Source organism: Phoenix dactylifera, chromosome 5, assembly GCF_009389715.1.
Source record: "Phoenix dactylifera cultivar Barhee BC4 chromosome 5, palm_55x_up_171113_PBpolish2nd_filt_p, whole genome shotgun sequence".
Classification (NCBI taxonomy): Eukaryota; Viridiplantae; Streptophyta; class Magnoliopsida; order Arecales; family Arecaceae; genus Phoenix; species Phoenix dactylifera.
This window is the reverse complement of record NC_052396.1, coordinates 11,630,503-11,652,810: the sequence shown is the minus strand read 5'-3', so window position 1 is coordinate 11,652,810 and position 22,308 is coordinate 11,630,503. Positions and strand designations below refer to the sequence as shown.

The following is a 22,308-nucleotide window of genomic DNA, read 5'->3' as shown; positions in this document are numbered from 1 at the left end:
TGGGAGAAGAACATTGTTATATTCATATTTTTGAACAATATGGGGATAAGCTTGATCATAAATCTGTTAAATGCATATTTTTTTGGTTATTCTACTATGTTATTAGGATTAAATATTATCTACTAAGGAAAAGGAAGACTCATGTTTTGCATAGTATAAAACTTCTAGAGTATACTCTATATTATGATGAGAAACAAAATAGTGCCCTTCATCCTATAAACCTCAAGAGGAACCAATTGATTGTTCCAAGATGTGTCCGGTTTACACCAAGGTATTTCCTACCAAATCCAACTCATCTTTATTGTCCAAATTGATGAGCCATACCCACAGGGTCATATGCCTCGATCACTATTCCTTAACTTCGATCATGAGAGCATGGAAATGAATCAACCAAGTCAAAGCTCATAAAATTGCCTCCCCATCAAAGGATGTCCTTGGAGTCTAGTTCCATACATGATCTCAACATTAGGTAGTCCCAATACCAAAACTCCATTACTTGGTCCCCACTCATTGTCCACAAAAAGGGAAACGAGTTGCACCAAAAAATTCTCATCCCATCAAAGACTATGTTTCCTATCATGTTTTTGCTAACAAGTTCAAATATTTCGTTGCATCAATTAATGTCAACAACAAACCTTCTTATTATGCAAACATAGTTACCCATTCAAGTGGCAAAAGGCAATGTAAGGGTGGCAATTTATGACCTGATTTGTCACCCAACCTGTAGACAACCCACTTTAAGCAAAGTCAGATTTCACATAAATAGATTTGAGTCATAAACAAATCGACTTTTCTAAATCTGTTTATTAATAGGTCGGGTTCAGGTTTAGATCTTTGACCCGTTTAACTCATTTTGACCTATTTCATAAATAAATTAGGTCATGATCCAACCCATTTAACCTAATTAAGACATGTTTAACTTGTTTAAAATCTACTTAATCCATTTCTATCCTATTTAACCCGATCCGCTAAACTTTTTAACTTATTTAAATCTATTTAATCTGTTAAAAATCTACTTAACTTGTTTAATCTATTTAACTTGACTTGACCTATTTAATAAATAGGTTATAAGGTTGGGTCAGGTACTTGTTTAATTAACAGGTCGGATTCATGTTAACGAATTTTTGACCTAACTCGTATCTAACTCGACCCATATCCGATCCGACCAGACCTAATTGCCACCCCTAAAGGTAAGAGAAGTAAGAAGCCCTTGAGAAGGATCACGCCTGGGATTTAAGTTGCTACCTGAAGGCCCAAAACCCATTGATTAGTGATAGGTTTATAAAAAAAATATCATCTGAATGGACAAAATAGAGCATTAGAAAGGACACCTCACCGTTAGGGGTTTCACACAAGCATATGGTATTGACTAAGATGAGACTTTTGCTTATGTGAACCAAGATGAACTTCGTCAGAGTATTTCTTTCGATTGCTGCTGTCACGTGGGCTCGAGATCACGAGCCGGGGGTCCGCGCCAACCGCCGCACACCCGTAGGAAACTCTCCCCACGAGCATGCAAGGCATCTTAACCAAATCTAAAAAATGTAACTATAATAATTCAACTGAAATAAATGCAATTTTATTCCATTGACTGACACAAATTATAAAGTCTCATAGTTCTAAATATGCAGCGGAACAATAAAGATAAAACATCAATTTAAAAAAAAACCTAATCTAAGATAACTTGTGCCATAATTCTTTTATTCGCTCTTCCATATTGTAAAACCCCGGATCGAGCTAATTCTTCGGATCTGTAAAAACAGTAAGAAATCGTATAATGAGCTAGACAACCCAGTAAGTAATAAATACTTTAACTAGATAATTCATATAATAACATAAAATATAAAATACAAATTATGATGAATCAGCATAAAGACATAATCAATTTTTTTTCAAACACAAATTCATTGAAATCCGTATCTTTCAAATATTCATATGCATAATCGTAAATCTGATTCAAAATAAATCACATTCATCTCGACAGCCTTTAACTATGACCATACTTATACCCTGTGGCTAGGCCAGAAACAGAACCACACTTATACCCTGCGGAGTGGGCCAGAATACCACACTTATACCCTGCGGAGCGAGCCAGAATACCACACTTATACCCTATGGTGAGGCTAGAATTGCCAATGCATAATTCCCAATTGGCAGGGTCCAGAACATAGTCAGGCTGAGAGCTCCAAATCTGATGCACATCAAAATTCTTTTGTAACATAATAGATATATCATAATCCGATTTAACTATGCATATACGATGCAAGAACAGTAAATATAACAATAGTCCAAAACATATTATTCTAATTCACATATCTATTTTTTTCTTCAAATCATCATCTCGTAAAATTCATAATTCACATATAAATTCATTAACAATTTATTCGATACAAAAATAATATTATATAAATGAGGAGTCTAGAGAAGGCAGTTCATTACTTACATCGAACGCGATCCACAACAAATCCAATTAATCTTACAAATTCCTTGCAGAACCTAATATACAAAAATCATATTTTCTTTTTAAAATTCATCACAATATATATATATATGTATGTATATATATATATGTATGTATGTATGTATGTATATATATATGTATGTATATATATGTATGTATGTATGTATGTATGTATGTATGTATGTATATATATATATATATATATATATATATATATATATATATATATATATATATATATATATATATATATATATAACTTAAATCTTAACATCCTTCCATAGCCGACCCTGCAGAAGTGTCTAGCATCCCGGGTTGGGGTTCGGATTCGGGTTCATACCCGTAAACCACCCTCTCCCTCTATTTATTTATTTATTTATTTATTCTTTCTTTATTTCTTTTCTTTTTATTTCTTTTCTTTTCTTTTCTTTTTCTTTTCTTTTCTTTCCTTTTTCTTTTCTTTTTCTTTCTTTTCTTTTCTTTTCTTTTTCTTTTCTTTTCTTTCCTTTTTCTTTTCTTTTCTTTTCTTCTCTTCTTCTCTAGAATCTTCTCCCGACTTCTTTCTTCCTTCCCTCCTTTCTTTCTTCTTTCTTTTTCTTTCTCCTGCGAATGGAGGTCGGCGAGCTCGGGAGAGGTCAAGTCATGCTGCCGGCTCTCTCCTTCTTCCTGCGGAGGAGGTATGCGCACGGGAGAAGAGAAAAAGCCTGCACTTTCTCCTTCTTCCCTCTCTTCTTCTTTCTTTCTCCTTCCACTATTCCTTCTCTGTTTTCACTGAACAGAGAAGATGAACAAGGGATGGGGGTGCTCTTCGGTCCTCAAGGTGGCCGCCACTGAGGGCCGGCGGTGCCTGTGGCCGAAGGAATGCCGACTGCCACGGGTGCCTCCCCCTCCTTTTCCTTCTCTCTTCTTCTTCTTCTTCTTCTTCTTCTTTTTTCAAATGGTATAATCAAAGAAATGAAGGGTAGAAACCCTTACCTCAGCCCCGGCGAAGATCCAACGGCTTCTTTTCGGCGGAAATGGAGAAAGAGGAAGACCCGTGCCATGGCTTCTCGACTCTCTCTCTCTCCCTCTCTCTCGGCCGACAGCCCAAGGAAGAAGAACCCCCAACCAGGAGGGGACTTGGGTGTGGCGGCTCCTCTTCGGGTGGCCTCAAAGGCGAAGGAGAAGAAGCCCTAAAACAGGGCCGGTCAAATGGACCGAGCCCAGTTTCAGGGTCTCACAGCTGCAAAGCAAGGGTATGTGAAGAATGCCTTCCTATACGGGGAACTTCAAGAAGACCCCTTGGACATGCAAAGAAAGGGGAGTATGGCCCGGTTTGCCGGCTTGAAATCCAATGCTTAAGAGCTTGGTTTGACAAACTAACTTTTGCAGTATCCAGTATTCGCTTTCTAAGAAGCCCGGCTCAAGGAAAGATACCAGAACTACCATCATGTTTGCATACGTAGATGACATAATTCTTATAAGCGATGATCAAGATACTGTAAATAATGTAATAAAATAGTTGAAGGCCATTTTTGACATTAAGGACCTCGACGATATGTTTTGTACTTGCTGACCTTGCTTCAAAGCTTATTTGGACCCTTATTGAGTTTCTCCAGATCTAAAGGGAGCAGAGCCCATTGAAGTTATCGGATGCATGAAAGACATGTTGTTATCTCACAATAACAAGGACCAACATCTCTTATACAATTGGACTTGCTAGCCAATTCACGCACGCTCTATGAACATCTCACATGAATGTTGTGAATATGACATTACGATATTTAAATTTATCCCTGGAAGAGGTATTCTATTATACCAGAATAATCAATTGAAGATTGTTGGTGGGGGTGGCTATCAGATTGGTTCGGACAAGATATGAGTTAGGCTGGATATAGGATAGGTCAAAAATCTACCGATCCAAATTTGACCAGTTTATTAAACGAGTCAAAATTTCATATCCGAATCCGACTGTTTTATTAAATAGGTAAATCAAGCCTGATCTACAACAGGTTGAAACAAATTTAATAGGTTAAACATTGCCACCGCTAGTTGTTAGGCATTCTGATGCTGATTAGAAAGTTGCCAGAGAGAGATTACTCTACTAACGGGTATGGAACTATGATTAGAGGCCACTTAGTTACATGGAAGAGTAAAAAAATAGTGTAGTATCTCATTCAATTATCGAAGCAGAGTATAAAGCAATAGTATCCATAACATGTACATTGGTATGGTTAAAAGCTTAAGGATATGCGCTTTGATCATGATGTTCCTTTAAAATGAGGTGGGACAACCATACTGCTACACATTTCTTCGAATTCTGTACTCCATGACCCTGAGAATGTGCAAACCAAGATAATTTCTACTTTATATTTGCTAGCGAACACCAATTGGCAGATATATTTACCAAATCTGTTGGAAGAAATAGACAAGAATAGACACACCAACTCGAAAACCTTCGAGACTGACAACCTTGATTATTGTACAAAGATCTTCAAAAATTTCCTCATAGAATGTACTGTAGTTTACACTTGCCGAAAAAAATTAAGGCTCTCGCAGAGAGACGTAAATCTTGGAGGGAAAAGGTTCTAATGTGTTTTTTGCAGGACTGAACATAGATGAAGGTGATGTTGGAGGCAACCTAGAAAAGAGAATTATGCGGCTCAGTACGTGATGATGGTGGGAGCAGGGGTGACGACACAGGGCATTTGCCGATGCTAAGCCGATGACATTTAAAACTATTGAAACTATACAAGCCGTGCAAGTCTAGCATTTCTTGGAGAAATTATACCCCATCTGCATCCACCACGTGGCTATCCATGCAGCTAATCACAACCTCTTATTCCTATAGAACCCATTCATAAAGCATTCATCTTGATGCACCCCTGTATAAATGAGCGGCTGTAATTATCTACATGCACGGCCACATAATATATGCAGTGCAGGATATAATTTCTCCATTTCCTGCTGGAATTTCTAAGAGATGAGGAACACCAGAATGGTAGCAATAATTTAAGAAAGTTTTATTATAATCTGTAAGTTGCAGTACATTGTATTTCAGGAACACCAGAATTTCAGGAACGCAGCATACATGTCCAAATATAGATGTAAATATAAAGTCTCGACACATGTCATCATAGTTTCAATCCCTTACTCTTATCCATATTGCAATGGCACTATGATCCAAACAAGTGTTTGATCCACTTCAGAGAGTTGTAATATAGATGGCAAAATAAATGAAAGTTATAAAAAGGCAATTAGCTTGAGGTGCAGCCAGGAGCCCAGATTAAAAGATAAATATATCAGAATTCCAAATATCACAAAAGCTTGCTCATGACTGCAAGGTTTGATGAAGACATCAATCTTTTCAATGGTCAGCAAGGGGTCTATATCATGGCATGATTAGAGATCTAGCAAGCGTTTGTGACTACTGTCAGAAAAGTGCTCCATCGTAATCTTTATTTTCCAGAAAATTGGTCAAGCCATAACACTGGCAGTCAGCATAGGATAAGGAAATCCTTTGTCATGCAGCCTCATGGTTCATACACAAAAATGTCTTTCCATAAGAGAAAAATATATCTTCATGCATATCTTGATAAGTATATCTGATTATATCAATACTTGCTTCTAAATCATGGGGAAAGTTGCAAGGGTAAGAACTTAGCTACTTGCCAAATGTATTCCAGTCCATAAAGCTTGCTATTATCATGTAGAACAAGCATTCACTCGGCCTGCTAACGTGCGCCAAGATTCAACCTCACCAGAGGATACTGGTAAATCTCTATTAACCTGTTCCAGGTTAGCAGAACAAAAGAGATGGTTATTCTAAGTAGCTCTACAAAAAACATCAGTTATCAGTGAATGTCACACATGAAATGCACATGCTTTTTTAAAATAAACATAAAATATATTTAAATAAATCATAATGCTGGAGGAAGGATTTGAACCATCAACCTTGTGGTTAATAACCAAATGCTCCAGATTTGACCAGATAGGAGAAATTTAAGGAAGGGAAATGTGGAACGGGAAAATGCAGATGGGAAATCCAGACAATGAGACATGCATCACACATGGACACATTAGCAGAGTTCACATGACATAGTAGAATAGATATTCAGTAGAAAATTATTAGGACACAAGATGTTCATAGTTAAAATGACTTAATCTTAGTGTTGTTCTATTGCTGTTTCAGAACACAGCTATGAGATAAGGTTAATTGTTAGGATGTTTATTGTTTCTGCATCCTATATGTCACGTAACAATTCTACTTCCTAAAAAATAAACAAGTGCCATTCAGATTCAAAATAAATAAGAGAAGGTATGAAGATGAAGGCATATGAGAGAGAACGATTCATAGGAATGAAGATGAAGGTATGGCACAACCTCTCATTATGTCCAAGCATACAATATCACTAGTGCCATCTCATGGAAAGCCATAAAGCCAACATTATCACAACTTCTCTACCTTTAGACAAAGATTTGGTTACCCCTAAATTGTAACAACCCAGGACCTCACCCAAAATGACTAGCTGGAAGGTATTATTTGGGTTCCTTGATCCTGTATAAGTACCCAAGATCTACCCAGCGAATAACCGATGTGGGACTAAACACACGCCCGCACGGATCCTCACATACTCCCCCCGTTCAAGTCCTGACGTCCTCGTCAGGCTAAGGGTTCATATCTATTCAAATCAAATTACAAATACCACGATTGACCCGTGGTCAGCCCCAATGGATCCGTGCTGCAGTGTCCCCTAGTCCACATAGGTTATAAGCCGGGTCCGCTCTGATACCATTTGTAACAACCCAGGACCTCACCCAAAATGGCTAGCCGGAAGGTATTATTTGGGTTCCTTGATCCTGTATAAGTACCCAAGATCTACCCAGCGAATAACCGATATTGGACTAAACACACGCCCGCACGGATCCTCACATAAATGGTCCATCAGATTGTAACAAAAGTTTTATATGCGTCATCATCATATGCTCCAAAAGTGGCCATGTTTACCATAGTCTAAAAACTTGTACTGCAAACCCAGAAAAGTTTGTCACACACCAAAAGTGGTAAGGAATCAAGACTTTTCTCAAAATTTAAAACCAAAAGTTTTCCATCTCCTTCCTGACACAGATAATTATAGATTTGGAAGCATCCATTTAGGTAGTCATATTAAGAAATTAATAGACATGAGCAGATTATATAGATGTCAACTCCAGAGAAAACTTTTCCTAAACAAAAAGCTCTGCATGCTCAAATACCCACTATGTTCACCTCTACCTTAAATGGCATTTCTGCAAATTAACTCTGATAAACAAGCTACTATTATCATCATCTCTCTAACTAGAAAAACGCATGGTTAGGGTACCAGAAATGTGGCTGTCAATAATGAAGTTCCCTCTTAACTTGGGCTACAAAAATTAACTCTGGTTTACCAGACCAAACATCCACTCAAAAAGTTGGGGCCCTCTTCCTGAGCATTAGGTCATAATCAAACAAAGCCAAGAGCCAAAAAATGGTCTTCCGGACAGAAGCGCTTCATCCTCTTCCTTCCAACTCGATCTGACTTCGTGACAGTATGCAAAAGTTGCTCTCTTCAAAGTCAGATCGATAGAAATGGTATTGAATCTTCTCCCAAAAAATCAATTCTCTGTTTTCTATTCTAAAAAGTAGTTCTATAAATCAACCACAAGGAAAGGTCTCCTTGTGGTATCTACTAATTATCTCAATACCATTTGATGGATTTCCAGCACCTTTCTGACAGAAATTATTGGCAATTGACATGGTTAATGGCTGGTCAACAATTAAGATACATTGCTCAAGTTACTTGGTGGATTAAAGACCATGCATCAATGAAGCTAATAATATCAAAATGTCACTTGGATATAGCTACAAAATTTATTCTTTCTGAAGCTGGAATCATCAAATAGTAAATTTGAGCTTTAAGACATGGAAAATTAGAAATTGAAAGTTTGATACTACACCAGCCGAAAAACTTACTTGGCTGGCCTTCAATGAATAAATTTGAAAGGACATTTAATCTCAAAACATAAATGATAAAAAACCATGCCAATGCCACTGTAACTTGCATGAGTTCTCAAAGTTCAGAAAACTGGAATTTCATTTGGTCAGGCTTCAAAGCCTCTAATGCCATACAGGTACGCCATATTTGTCAGCCTTGTAGGCTCTTAACAAATTGACTACGAATAGGGGTTGACTTGGTGAAACAAAATACATGAGAGCCTCATCAGGCAAATCATGAAATTGATAGACTATAGTGAACATCGCACCAAAGATCAAAACAAAATATGGCATAAGTTCTATACATTGCTTCATTTGGTGGCAGAAGAACAAACAATTACAAAAGATGATTTGTAATGGGATAGGGGAACTCAAGAGATTAATTGCTTAATAAAATGAGAGAGGCTCCAAATAAGGAACAGTATCATACAGTCTCCCATATTCTAAAATGTGGTTGCTGACAAACTATACAGGGTACAAAATCCATGTCATGAGGCAGCAATATGTATTACCATGTTTGTAATAATCCACTGTTTTTGGTCAGCATGGATTGATATGATATTTGAATAAAGAAACTCAAGCCTGTTCAGTATTTTGTTTGAGTAGGTCCCCAGACCCCTTGATTCTCATGAAAACTCTACAAAGAATGTTGGAAGCCAAGAGGAGTTGGGTTGGCATAATTCGAGACATAAAAATGAATAAGGGGTAATTCAAAATTCATAGAGTTGAAAATGGACGAACTTATAGTATTCTTACTCTGCTTGAAACAGTATGATATGCTGTATAAACATAAATATATATTTTCTGCATTAAATCCATGGATCGTCAGTTAAACAAAAGATTCAATGATTTCTATGTGAGAAAACTCAGAAAACAAATTGGGATTTTCCCAATTTCTTCCTCCAATATTTCATAAATTTGAAGCAAACCAAAATGACCCACCCAAACAAATTCAAACGTGATATGTATTCAGGTAAAAGTGATCTATATCAAGGTTTATAATTCTGGTTTCAATACTTGTACCAATACTCAATCAGTGCCCCTTGGTATCGACACTCGGTAAGGGGGAGTATTGGTTCCTTATCGATACAAGTTGGTGTGCCTGGTATGGATTGTTATGGTTTGGTATTGCAGACCATGATCTATACGAATCCCAAAAGTTTGTTTAATTTTTGCATGATACACAACTATTAAACTATAATTTCAAAACAACTATTATATTTATAATGATTAGTTAATATGTTCCAAATACTGCAAGTAACAAGCTAAGTACATATGTAAAGTTGCATTACAAGATTTTTAAATATTTATCATTAGATTATTGTTTAATAATAATGAAAAATATAAATATAAATTTGGGCATTATGCTATAAGAATATAACATTGGTAGTCTCAAGGTCAGCGGAACTAGTACTAGAACCGGTACCAATTGTCCAATGGTATGGTATGGTACGGTATGGTATGGTAAGGTACCGGTTGTCCAACGGTATGGTACGGTACGGTTGGTACACTGTGAGATGCCGGCTCGCGGTGTACCAACAAAGTAGAGCCAGAAAGTGAAGGGGACAGGGAGAAGAAAAGAGAAAAAAAGAGAGAAATAGGGAGGGAGGGAGGGAGGGAGGGTTGAGAGAGAGAGAGTGGGAAAGGGCTTTCGAGCCCCCCTCTCTCTAGCCGCGGCGCAATGAAAGAGAGGAAAAGAAAGAGAAAGAGAGGAAATGAGGGAGAGAGAGAGAGAGAGAAAGAGGGAAGAAGTGAGGGAGAGAGAAAGGCCGAGAGAGGGAGACAGAGAGGGCTTTCGAACCCCCTCTACTCCAACATGGCGTAACAGGGGCGTAACCCCTATTTCAAAATGAAGCAGGGCTCCATCACCCTTTTTTTTGAAATTTTTTAAAGTTGTTCCCCAACTTCACTTAAATAAAGAGGATGGAGCCCCTGTTTCACTTCGAAACAGGGGCTTTGCCTCTATTATGCCATGCCAAAGGAGAGGAGGCTTGAAAGCCCTCTCCCTCTCCCTCTCCCTCCCTCCCTTCCTTCCTCTCCCTCTCTCTCCCTCTTTTTCTCTCTTTCCTTCTCCCTCTCTCCCTCCCTTGCTGCTGTCTCAAACCGTGGGGCGGAACCGTGCTGGTTAGCCCCTAGAATGGCTCGGTACACCTGGAAACAGGCAGTTCGGGGCGGTATAGCAAATCATGGGTAGTCTTAATGAATGTTAAATTACTTATGGTCAGAGAACCAATATTACAATTCTAATTTTTCTCTCCTATCAAGCTACGTTCAGCATTTTGTCCAAGTATATTGCACTTCTAAAATAAAGTAAACAAGTTTAAAGTGATTCCAAGATCACACTAAAGGAATCACAAAAAAAATATAAAATGAAAATACACAATTGGAATTGCATCTAAAACTCAAACATTCAACAGTAATTTTGGCACATACCACCATAGGAATTCGCTTATCTAATTTTGCCCTGTGCAGCTCGTCAACATGTTGCAAGGCTTCTCTACACTCTTCCCTATCATCAATGTATCTTTTCTTCACACCTTCAATTTGATATGATTCATGACCTCTGCCTAGGACAAACTGCAATAGAGTTCTCATGTCAAAAGCAAATTTTTTGAAACATTAAAAATGTTAGTCTAGGGCAAATTGCAATATGCTCGAAACAATTAAATGTTCACACAAGAGATTGAAGAGAAAAAAATGCTATAACATTTTAGGGAAAAAGATTTGCTTAAAAGATGATCAAAGGGAAGTAAAAGGTGCCTAGTGTTTTGAAAAATGCTCATGCTTATAAAAAGCACGGAAACGAGAATTTCCTGTCAAATCCAAAGCCATGACTTGATGAAAGTACTGCTCATATGTATTTTGTTTGTCAAGTTGTAAATGTGGTTTTCAATTCATATCAGTATACATGTTTGTGTGTTAATTAATACATGTGACTGACTCAAGTCAACACCCATGTTAAATCCTTGCCTGAATATAGAAACAAAAGAGAGATGGTTCTTAATCATGTTTGAACATAGAATCTAAGGATAGAATAATGTTGGTCGAAAAGAACGTACAATCATATCACCTTCCTTTCCCATGGCTACAGCAGCTCGTATAGCTACTCGTCTAATATCATGAAGGAAAAGCCTACATCCATTTGGAAGAACAGGGTAGAGAAAATTTTCATCATATTGCAAATAATCTTGCAAGGTCAACCCAATGCCAGCCAGCATGTCATCAAAGATGTTAACTGTGTGATGTATTAACACATTAATTTCATATCAGCATTGAATTCAATAACTCAATAGTAAAATATCAACTAATTCTTTATTCCTATAACATAAGATTAATGGACAGCATAAGAAGTTCTTAAGTAATATAAAGGGCACCTCAAAAACATACATTGGTTTTCTGACTTTGGATTGCCAGATGTCAAAATAATTACATCACTTTTTTCTGAAGCAAGTTTTGTCAGAATTGGTCTCTTCCCTTTGTCAGTTTCTCCAGCACATCCAAATACTGGATAGAGTGCATCAAAAAACATGGTGAGCCCACATTAATAACTGAAAAAATTCTGGGATTGGATAATGAAAACGAAAGCATATCAAAAGAATGTACAACAAGCCATATCTTATTAGTTCAGGTTGGCCACATGGAGTATAGTTTGTCACTAGTTTCTTTTTAAGTCCAAACTTCCAATAAGTTATGTCGATACACTTGAGAACAAAGATAATATAAGATGTCACCAACATAATGTACAAATCTTTGCCACTAACAGCCTGAATTAGCAATAGAAAATTAATATCATTTACACATACAACATCAAAAATATACTATTAACAAAAAAAAATGCACATATCAAACAAATAGAAACAAAATCTGTTGTTTCCAGTGAATACTTCGTTCAAAAGAATTTCTAGCAAAAGCATAAAAAAATTTGTTATTTCAGTATTAGCCATAGAAAACCGCGATAATTACTCATAAAATTCATTCAATATGGGAAAACTACAAAGATAGAAAGGACATGACCAAAGACCCGGACTTTAGGATGGTTGTTGCTGGTAGGTGCTAGATTTTTGACATTTCTGTTCCTAAGGTGGAACTGAAAGCATCTTGGGTTGGTCTGTGTCAAGCCCGACGTGTTCTACAGGCCAGTGCAATCTTGCTCGAGGGTGACTCGGCTACGATGATCAACTGGATCTAGGGAGCACCGATGGCATGAGTGACTGCCACCCGTTACTTCGGAATATTCGAGCCATGGTGGGTGGAGACGTTGCCTTCCAGGCCAGACATATCTACAGGGAGGCCAATGGAGCTACAAACTGGGTGGCCTCGTATGTAGCCGATCACTCTAGGAGAGTTCTCTAGGTTGGGGAGAGGGAGCTGCCTAGAGCACTCCAAAACTTATTATTGTTTGATTTTTTTTGAATGCATCCATAGTGTATGAGTCATCTATTGTAGCACAAAAAACACACACACACACACAACAGAAAGGACAAGAAAAGCACAAAACTGAAAAGGAAAGGAATAGAGAGACCACAGAAAATAGTGTACCTGTGATGATTCTCCGTGCTCCTAGTTCCCTTGCGGCATCCAACAGTCTAGAAAAAGAATCTGGTGAATGTGCATAATCTACAACTAGTGCAAAGTTTTGCCCTTCATTTATGAGCTCGAATCTACCAGGGACACCATCCATTGCTTCAATGCCCCTAACAATATTCCCTGATGGGGCATCCATTGCAATCCCAACAGCCACTGCAGCTAGTATGTTATATATGTTATATCTCCCAACCAAACTTGAAGAAATTTCCAACATTCCTTTTGGTGTGTTGATCACAACCCGTGTCTTAAACAATGAGAGTGTAATCTTCATAGGGTACACATCAGCATCCTTATTCTCCATCGCAAATGTCACAACAGGAACATCTGGATTCCCCTGCGCAATAAAAAATGATGCATTTGGGTCGTCAATATTCACAATTTTCCTGTGAAATCTCGGGTCGACCATCCTTGCAAACATCTTAGCCTTGCTACTTCTATACTCCTCCTCCGTCCCATGGAAATCCAGGTGGTCTCTTGTCAGATTCATGAAGACCGCAATATCAAAATCTATCTCGTCACATCTCCCCACTGACAACCCCACAGAAGAAACCTCCATGACCACTGCCTCAGTCCGATTGCGTGCCATCTCTGCCATCAGTTCCTGGACCATGACTGCATTAGGAGTTGTGTTGGGAGCTTCCAGCTGATAATTTCCATGAACATAATACCCCACTGATCCCAGCATTCCCGTCTTCTTCCCCAATGCCTCGCTGACTGCCCGAATCAAGTGTGCCGTTGTGGTCTTACCATTCGTTCCTGTGATCCCAGTCACAAGCAAGCTCTTTGATGGATGCCCATAAAAGGTTGCAGCAAGAACAGGGAGCACCGAATTAGTATCCTCCATCACTAAAAGAGCCTTGCAGGCTAATGTTTCATTTATACCAAGCTCTCTACTAGCCACCACTGCAACAGCTCCCCTTTCGATGGCCTCGGCAACATAACAGTGCCCATCGGTTTTGTAGCCGGCACAGCAAACAAAGACATTTCCTGGTATCACCTTCCTTGAGTCATTCTGAATTCCAGTGACCAAAACCTCCATATCTCCATACACCGACACTGGTGCTACTCCGCTCTCATCTATAAGCTCAGCAAACGTCATTCGGAACTTGGGCTCTAGAATTTGAACCCGGGATTTTGGTAAACTAACAAGCCCACTATCACTGGATGACATCGACTCCTTTTCAACCACCTCTTCAGGAGGCAATTTCACAGGATTATCTCGAAAAGATCCTACCTCTGAGGTCAAAATCGGATTTTGGAGCTGGAGAACGCCACCCCGGGAGGACTCTTTATGGGATTCCTGGTGGATTTCGCCATTGGCGCCAAGCGCTGACGGGAAAAAGAAGGCTCGACGCCCGAGGGAGAGAAGAGGGGAGGATGGTTTGGATAATGAGAGGAGGGAGAAAGTGGGAAGAGCCATTGGAGATGGAGAAGGGTTTGAGGGTTTCTAGGGTTTTAAAAATCGCGAGTTTGGAGAACTCAAGCCATCGGCAGCCATGGAGGCTGAAATTAAAAACAGGGAAGGAGACGTGGTTGGGCATATGGAGAACGGGGAAGGCGTTTGAAACGCAGAACCTACCTTCGGGGAAGAGTAGTCCGGCTTCCAGAACAGGGAGAGGGCGGACAAGGGATCCAAGATGGATCGCATGCTTGCATTTACGCCGCCTTCCTACTTCCCCTGCTTACAGGGCGTTAAGAGCTCCCGGCACGGTTTGAATCAGGTGCGGAAGAATCCGCTTGAGCGGACTCTCGAACTCAACCTTTTTTTTTCTTAAGGCTGCATGAATTTGTTACGGGAGAAATATAAAAATTTCTTTATTCAATTATTCTGCTTTTATTTATCAAATTTTAAAAATACTTGTGAGGTATGTGTTTAGTTCCATATCGGTTATTCGCTGCATAGATTTTGGGATGAAGAAGACCAAATAATATCTTTTGGCTAGGTTTTTGGATAAGGTCCTCAGTTGCGATAAAAGATATCAGAACAGATCTGGCTCATTACATATGTAGACTCGAAGACACCGCAACACGGATTTATTGGGCTGGCCACAGCCGATCATGGTATTTGTGATTAGATTTAAATGAATTTGAACTCTTAGCTTGACGAGGATGTCAGGACTTAAATGAGGGGAGTATGTGAGGATCGTGCAAGCATATGTTTAGTTTCTAAATAATACCTTCTAGCCAATCTTTTTCGGTGAAGTTCAAAAATATGGAACCCTAGCTGGTTTGGGTGTAAGAAATGGCAGCATAAGACATCAAAAGCCTTTTTTTGATTCTTCATTGATAAATTAATTAGTGCATTTAGAAACCTTAGCCTCCAAGCTCAATAAGAATTTGCATGGCCAAAAATTATAATCATGCATCATTATATTACAGTAATGTTTTGCCAGGGAAAACATGCCAAATTAAAGAAATTAAGAATTAGTTTACCTCCCCATCAGTGGCAAGCACAACTGTGCATTCGGAATAAAATAATTAATTGTTATATATATATATATATATATATATATATATATGTCATTTATTTGATCTTTTGACAATAGTATATCTGAAGTTCAAAAGTAGTATAAATTAAATAAGTGAATGGTTAGGATTCATCTTCCCACTTCTACAAAAAGTAACAGGTAAAAGACCATACGAAACTCATTTATGTGTATATCTTATGTCCAAATACAACCTAAACAATATGATATCTACTGCCTCTGGCCAACAACTACCCCACATATCATTTGAAAATTCTTTAGGATATGGAGAAGTATAATGGGTTGGCAGTAGGATATTTATTTAATGACCTCCAATATAATGGAGGTTATTATTGGAAGGAAAACAGAATCTTAGTAGAAGGGAATAGAGAATAGAAAGAATAGGAAGAATAACTGGGAATAGAGGGAAGAGGAAGATATCTTCATGAGCACTTTGTGAGGCTGAAGGGGGCAAGTAAATTTTCCATCTATTCATCCTCAAGTTGAAAAATTGAACAACTCTTCCTGATTTTTTAAGATTCAAGCTGTATGGTGAAGGAAAGAGCAATTTCAGAGCGCTTCGCAAAGCCATCTATCTTTCCAGGATAGATGCCCATATCCATTCCCAATTTCCAGGATAGAGAACTAACCACATCACACTGAAGTCTTGAGCATCTTCTTTTAGGCTTCGATGGCTTAACTCTTTTGTAATAGCTTCGATGGCTTAACTCTTTTGTAATAGCTCCAGCCCTATGTGGCCAGAACGAACTGATTCATAAGGGACAAATCTGTGACCCCAAGACCTCCTTCCTCTTTTTCTATACAAACTATTTTCCAATTTTCCTTGGGGAAGATACCATTTGAAGATGCTTAATTTTTCCAAAGGAATGCTCTTCGACACTTGTCAATCCTCTTAATCATCCAACTTAGTAATTTAAACAAGGACATGAAGTGAAACAGAATTGTAAAGAGAACTGAATTGATAAGAGTGAGTCTACCACCAAATGAGCGAAGTTTACTTTTCATATTTTTATCATATTATATATTAACTATACTAGATAATATTATATTACATTATAGTATGTTATAATAATATTATACTATATAATAGTACATTACTATATTATATTATATTGTATCACATTATATTATATTGCTATGCTATAGTATACAATATTGTATTACACTATATTACAATATTATATCACCTTATATTACATTATTATAATATTATACTATGTAATAATATTTTAATATGTAATAATATGTAATATTCTACTATATCAAACTCTACTATATAATACTATGTAATTTCTTTATTGTTATTTTATTATACCAAAAATACTTCCTTAAAATATTATTTTAATATTTTAATATCACAATAATATTTAAATGTGTCATATACAATATTATATTGCACTATATTATAATAATTGTGGAGTGATTGATTAAAACCCCTATTTGATTTTGATGAGCTCAAAGCGTTTGAGTATATCTTATGTTTACTAATGAATTCAATTAAGTGTTTCAGTGAAAATCGTGTCTAAGTGTTTCTAGATTTGGTTCAAGATATTTTGGATAAGGTATGAAGTCAGTTTGAACCAAAGTCTGAGACTTGAGTCGACTCCAGGATATTACGAGTCGACTCTAAGCGTATCAGAATCACTGGCACGGGCTCGAGTCGACTTCAGACCAGTACGAGTCGACTCCGACTGAGAACAGACAGACGAACAGAAAGCATCAACTCAAAACCTGTCAGCGAGTCGACTCCTGAAGTGCGCGAGTCGACTCCGATGCTTACCGAGTCGACTCCGGAGTAAGATGAGTCGACTCCAAGAAGCTACAGACAGAAAAGTCAGAGAGCGTTTTTTCGACCCTGAGATTCGAGTCGACTCCTGTGGAACGCGAGTCGACTCCGATGGTTGGCAGGTCGACTCCAAAGAAAGTGAGAGTCGACTCTTAGTGGAACACAAGGCAAAAGTCAGAGAACCGTTTTCGGACTCTGAGATTCGAGTCGACTCCCGCAATACGCGAGTCGACTCCAAGACAGCGCGACCCAAAAAGACAGAAGATCAATTTGTTGTCTCTGAGAGTCGAGTCGACTCCCAGACAGCTCGAGTCGACTCCAAGGCAGCGGTACACCAAAAAGGCAGAAGACTAAGTTTCGAAAACTGAGAGCCGAGTCGACTCCGGGAAAGTTCGAGTCGACTCCAAGACTGGACGAGCCAAAAGACAGAAGATCGGGAGTTCGGGCTCTGAGCGCCGAGTCGACTCCCAGGACTGTCGAGTCGACTCGAGCGGACCAAATTGAAAAGTTGATCTACGGATTTCATGGGAGGAGCCGACTCCGAAAATGCCAAGTCAGCTCCAGAAGTTGGCGAGTCAACTCCGGGTCAAGACGAGTCGACTCCCAGTCGAAGAAGCTACTTTAATTCAAATTCGGAACAGTTGCCGAGTCGACTCCAGAAAAGCATGAGTCGACTCCCGCTACAGCCGAGTCGACTCCTGATCGCGCGAGTCGACTCCGACCCCAACGGACACATTGTCAGGTTGTGCAGAGTGTGCAGAACGGGCAGAAAAAGGTGTCTAACGGCTAGTTTTCGTGGGGGATGGCTTAAATAGCCACAGAGGACTGTAGCAAGGCAGAGAACTACCATTCCATTCAAAGAGATCAAGCATTTATTCTCTGCAAACTTGCTTTCAACGAAAAAGAAGGAAGAGCGCCATTAACTCAATCCAACAACCTCTTCCCAGCATTGAAAGAAGTCTCCTCCTGCATTCAAGTCGATCAGACGTTCCAGAGGAGACTCAAAGTTCAAGAAGCCTTATTCTACTCCAACGCAAAAGTGTTTGAGGGCTCTTAACTTCTCTCTAGTTTATATTGTAGCAAATCTGCTTTTTAAGAAGCTCAGTTTTTCTGTTTGTTTCTTATTCTTTCCATATTGTCTTTGCTTGATTCAATCGGGGGATTGAATCAAGGGTGTAGAGGTTGGTTGGTGAGCCGAGTGTAAAACCAACGTGTAAGGGTTTGATTGTGATCCCGGAAAAACAATCGGGGTTGGTTCTAGTCGGTGAGCCTGGGAAAACCGACCGAGTTCGTTGTGAGCTCGTAAAACAACAAGTTTGGTTGTGAGCTTGGAAAACAACCGGCTGTAATCCAAGGGGTTATAGTGAATTCCCAAGTGAGACTTGGGGAGTGGACGTAGGAGCAAGGGTTAGCTCCGAACCACTATAAACATCGTGTTTGTGATTGCTTGTCTCTCTTTCTCTCATTCTCATTTCACTCACAGCACATAGCAACTAATTAATCACCTTGCAAAAGTATTAATTAGTCATCTACAAAAGTTTTAATTGTAAAATTATTTTAAAAACCCAATTCACCCCCCCTTTTGGGTTGTCTATCTGGGCAACAAGTGGTATCAGAGCCTAAACTCTTCTACCCTAAGAGTAAAAGATCGAAATGACAACCCCATTTGGATCTTCCCACATTGAGGGTCAGTCCACCCAAAGACCCCCATTCTTTAATGGATCCGATTACTCATATTGAAAGGCTAGGATGAGAATATTCATCCAAGCCCAAGACTATGAGATGTGGACCATTGTATCAAATGGACCATACATCCCATCCATCTATGTAGAGGGGGTCACTGTACCCAAACTAGAAAAGGATTGGGATGAACATGACATGAGAAAGGCACAACTCAATTCTAAAGCAATGAATGTGCTTTACTGTGCATTAGATAGGAATGAATTCAATAGAGTCTCTACTTGCAATTCTGCAAAAGAGATTTGGGACAGACTTGAAGTGACCCATGAGGGCACGAATCAAGTCAAAGAATCCAAAATAAATATATTAGTTCATAAGTATGAACTATTTAAGATGGATTCTAATGAGACAATCACTAGCATGTTCACTAGGTTTACTGACATTGTCAATGGCCTAAAAAGCCTTGGCAAAAACTATACTAACAGTGATCTTGTCAGGAAAATTCTTCGCTGTCTACCAAGGTCATGGGAAGCCAAGGTGACGGCAATCCAAGAAGCTAAGGACTTGAACAAACTTTCACTTGAAGAGCTCCTTGGATCCCTAATGACTCACGAGCTAACAATGAAGCAGCACAGCGAAGAAGAGTCCTCCCATAAGAAAAAGGTAATAGCTCTTAAGTCTACATCATCTAACAAGGACTTATCTTGCAGTAGCAGCAGTGAAGAAGAGGATCATGAGGGAGATGATGATGAGGCTCTTCTTGTGCGCAAATTCAGAAAATTCATCAACCACAAGAAGTCCTATCATCAAAGGAGAGGCCCCTCAAATTCCTATCGCAAGGATAAAGGTAAGGAAAGGGAAAATGAGGGGATTGGTTGCTATGAGTGCAAAAAGCCGGGACACATCAGAGCTGAGTGTCCCTTACTAAAGAAGAGCAGCAAGTACAAGAAGAAGAAAGCCCTTGTCACCACCTTATCGGACTCCGACGCATCATCTTCATCATCGGATGAAGAACAAGAAGAAAAGGCCAATTTCTGCTTCATGGCCAATGAAAATGAGGTAACGTCCGAAACGCATCTAGATTTTACATTTGATGAATTGTATGATGCATTTAATGAATTAATGATAGAATATAAGGCTATAAACCTTAAGAACAAAGAGCTAAAGCTAGCTAATCAATCTTACTTACATAAATACGATAAATTAGTTAAGGATAAGGACTCTATCACCAAAGAAAATTTAGAACTTAAGACAAGCAATCAACTCTTAACTCAAAAGACTAATACCTTGAGTAAAGATATTGAAAAACTAACTAAGGAAATTTCAGAACTTAAAAACAATAAACAAATCTTAAACGAGAATGTCATAAAAGATTTAAACATTCTAAAAACCGAAAAACAAACTCTAACTAAAGAACTTGAAAAGTACAAACCTTTGGTTGAAAAATTTACATATAGTTCAGAAAAACTGAATATGATACTTAATAGTCAACGAGCCGTATTTAATAGAGCGGGTTTAGGATATAAACCTAAAAATAAGCAAAAACTTCTTAGTAACTTCTTTGTTAAAGCTGGAGAAAGCAAAACTAAGAAAGTAACCTGCTTTTGTTGTGGAACTGTAGGACATAAAGCAAACATATGTGACTATAGGAAAGGAAAAACTAAAAGAAAAATTAAAAGGGTATGGGTTCCAAAAGGAACCAATATGACTAACCATGAAGGACCCAAGAAAACTTGGGTACCTAAGATTATATGATCTGCTTGTGTAGGAGTGTCTTGCAGCCAAGGTCAACAAAAATTGCTGGTATTTGGACAGTGGCTGCTCAAGACACATGACGGGTGACAAGGATCAATTCTTCACCCTTGAAGCTAAGAAGGGAGGTGCTGTGACTTTTGGAGACAACAACCAAGGTCACATCATTGGTATAGGTAAAGTACAAATTATCCCTTCTACTTTTATTGATAATGTTCGATATGTTAATGGTCTTAAGCATAATTTATTAAGCATTAGTCAATTATGTGATAGAGGCTATGATGTTATGTTTAAACCATCACTATGCATCGTAACAAACCCAAATGATAATAGTTTAGTTTTTAAAGGAATAAGACGTGGGAATGTGTATGTTGTAGACCTTGAGGATCTTGCCAAACACAACCCATGCTTAGTTGTTAATGAAACTAAGGACAATGATGCTAGTTGGTTATGGCACCGTAAGTTAGGTCATGCAAGCATGGACACAATATCCAAACTAGTTAAAAGAGATTCTGTGATAGGTTTGCCAAAATTAAAGTTTGAAAAGAATAAAATTTGTGAAGCATGTCAATTTGGCAAACAATCAAGGAACTCCTTTAAATCTATAAATTGTGTCTCAACTTCTAGACCTCTAGAACTACTACACATGGACCTATTCGGACCAACTAGAACCACAAGCCTAGGTGGAAATAAATATGGTCTAGTTATTGTAGATGATTATTCTAGATACACTTGGGTCATGTTCTTAACTCATAAGGATCAAGCTTTTTCAGTTTTTCAAGAAATTTCATAAAGAAGTAACCAATGCTAGGGATACTTCAGTAATAGCTATTAGAAGTGACCATGGTACCGAATTTGAAAATTATTTATTTGAAGAATTTTGTAGTAAAAAGGGGATAACACACAACTTTTCTGCACCTAGGACACCACAACAAAATGGAGTTGTGGAGAGGAAAAATAGAACTCTAGAGGAAATGGCTAGAACTATATTATGTGAAAGTAACCTCCCTAAGTACTTATGGGGAGAAGCCATTAATACTTCCTGTCATATACTAAATAGAGTTTTATTGAGACCTATTATAAAGAAAACACCTTATGAACTTTGGAAAAACAGAAAACCAAAGGTAAACTATTTTCATGTCTTTGGATGTAGGTGTTTTGTTCATAATAATGGGAAAGATAATCTAGAAAAATTTGACTCAAAATCTGATGAGGCTATATTCTTGGGGTACTCTACAACTAGCAAAGCCTATAGAGTCTTTAATAAAAGAACCTTAGTTATAGAAGAATCTATACATGTTGTATTTGATGATTCTAGTGACATCTCTTCTAGCAAGAGAGTTAATTTTGATGATGATGCTGAAATTCTTGAAGAAAAGATAGATGAGATGACATTACAAGATGATAATCAAAAATTAATTGAAGGTGCATCATCAAGCCAAGAGGCTATTGTGGATCATGGGCTAACTAAAGCTTGGAGGTATGCTCACGGGCATCCTAAGGAATTAATTCTAGATGATCCATCTCAACCTATTAGGACTAGAGCATCCCTTAGGAACTT

At 38.3% G+C, this 22,308-nt stretch overlaps 1 protein-coding gene across 5 annotated transcripts; it reads right to left on the bottom strand.

Moving 5' to 3' along the window:
* Positions 1 to 1,557: 1,557 nt before the first annotated feature.
* On the bottom strand, positions 1,558 to 14,779 carry LOC103695983 (UDP-N-acetylmuramoyl-L-alanyl-D-glutamate--2,6-diaminopimelate ligase MurE homolog, chloroplastic-like). 5 transcript variants are annotated; one of them, XR_005511993.1, is made up of 7 exons: positions 12,996 to 14,779; positions 11,844 to 11,960; positions 11,516 to 11,691; positions 10,890 to 11,033; positions 3,437 to 6,229; positions 2,444 to 2,496; positions 1,558 to 1,751 (listed from the first exon to the last, which is right to left on the bottom strand). XR_005511993.1 is itself a non-coding variant. In XM_008777448.3 (5 exons), the coding sequence occupies exons 1-5, from the start codon at positions 14,461 to 14,463 to the stop codon at positions 6,146 to 6,148; spliced, it is 1,989 nt and encodes a 662-aa protein (XP_008775670.2). In that variant the 5' UTR covers positions 14,464 to 14,779; the 3' UTR covers positions 3,042 to 6,145. The 5 variants fall into 5 exon arrangements, 1 of the variants encoding a protein (XP_008775670.2); XR_005511994.1 differs by lacking the exon at positions 2,444 to 2,496; XR_005511992.1 differs by lacking the exon at positions 2,444 to 2,496 and having other exon boundaries at positions 1,564 to 2,191.
* Between the last annotated feature and the right edge of the window lie 7,529 nt (positions 14,780 to 22,308).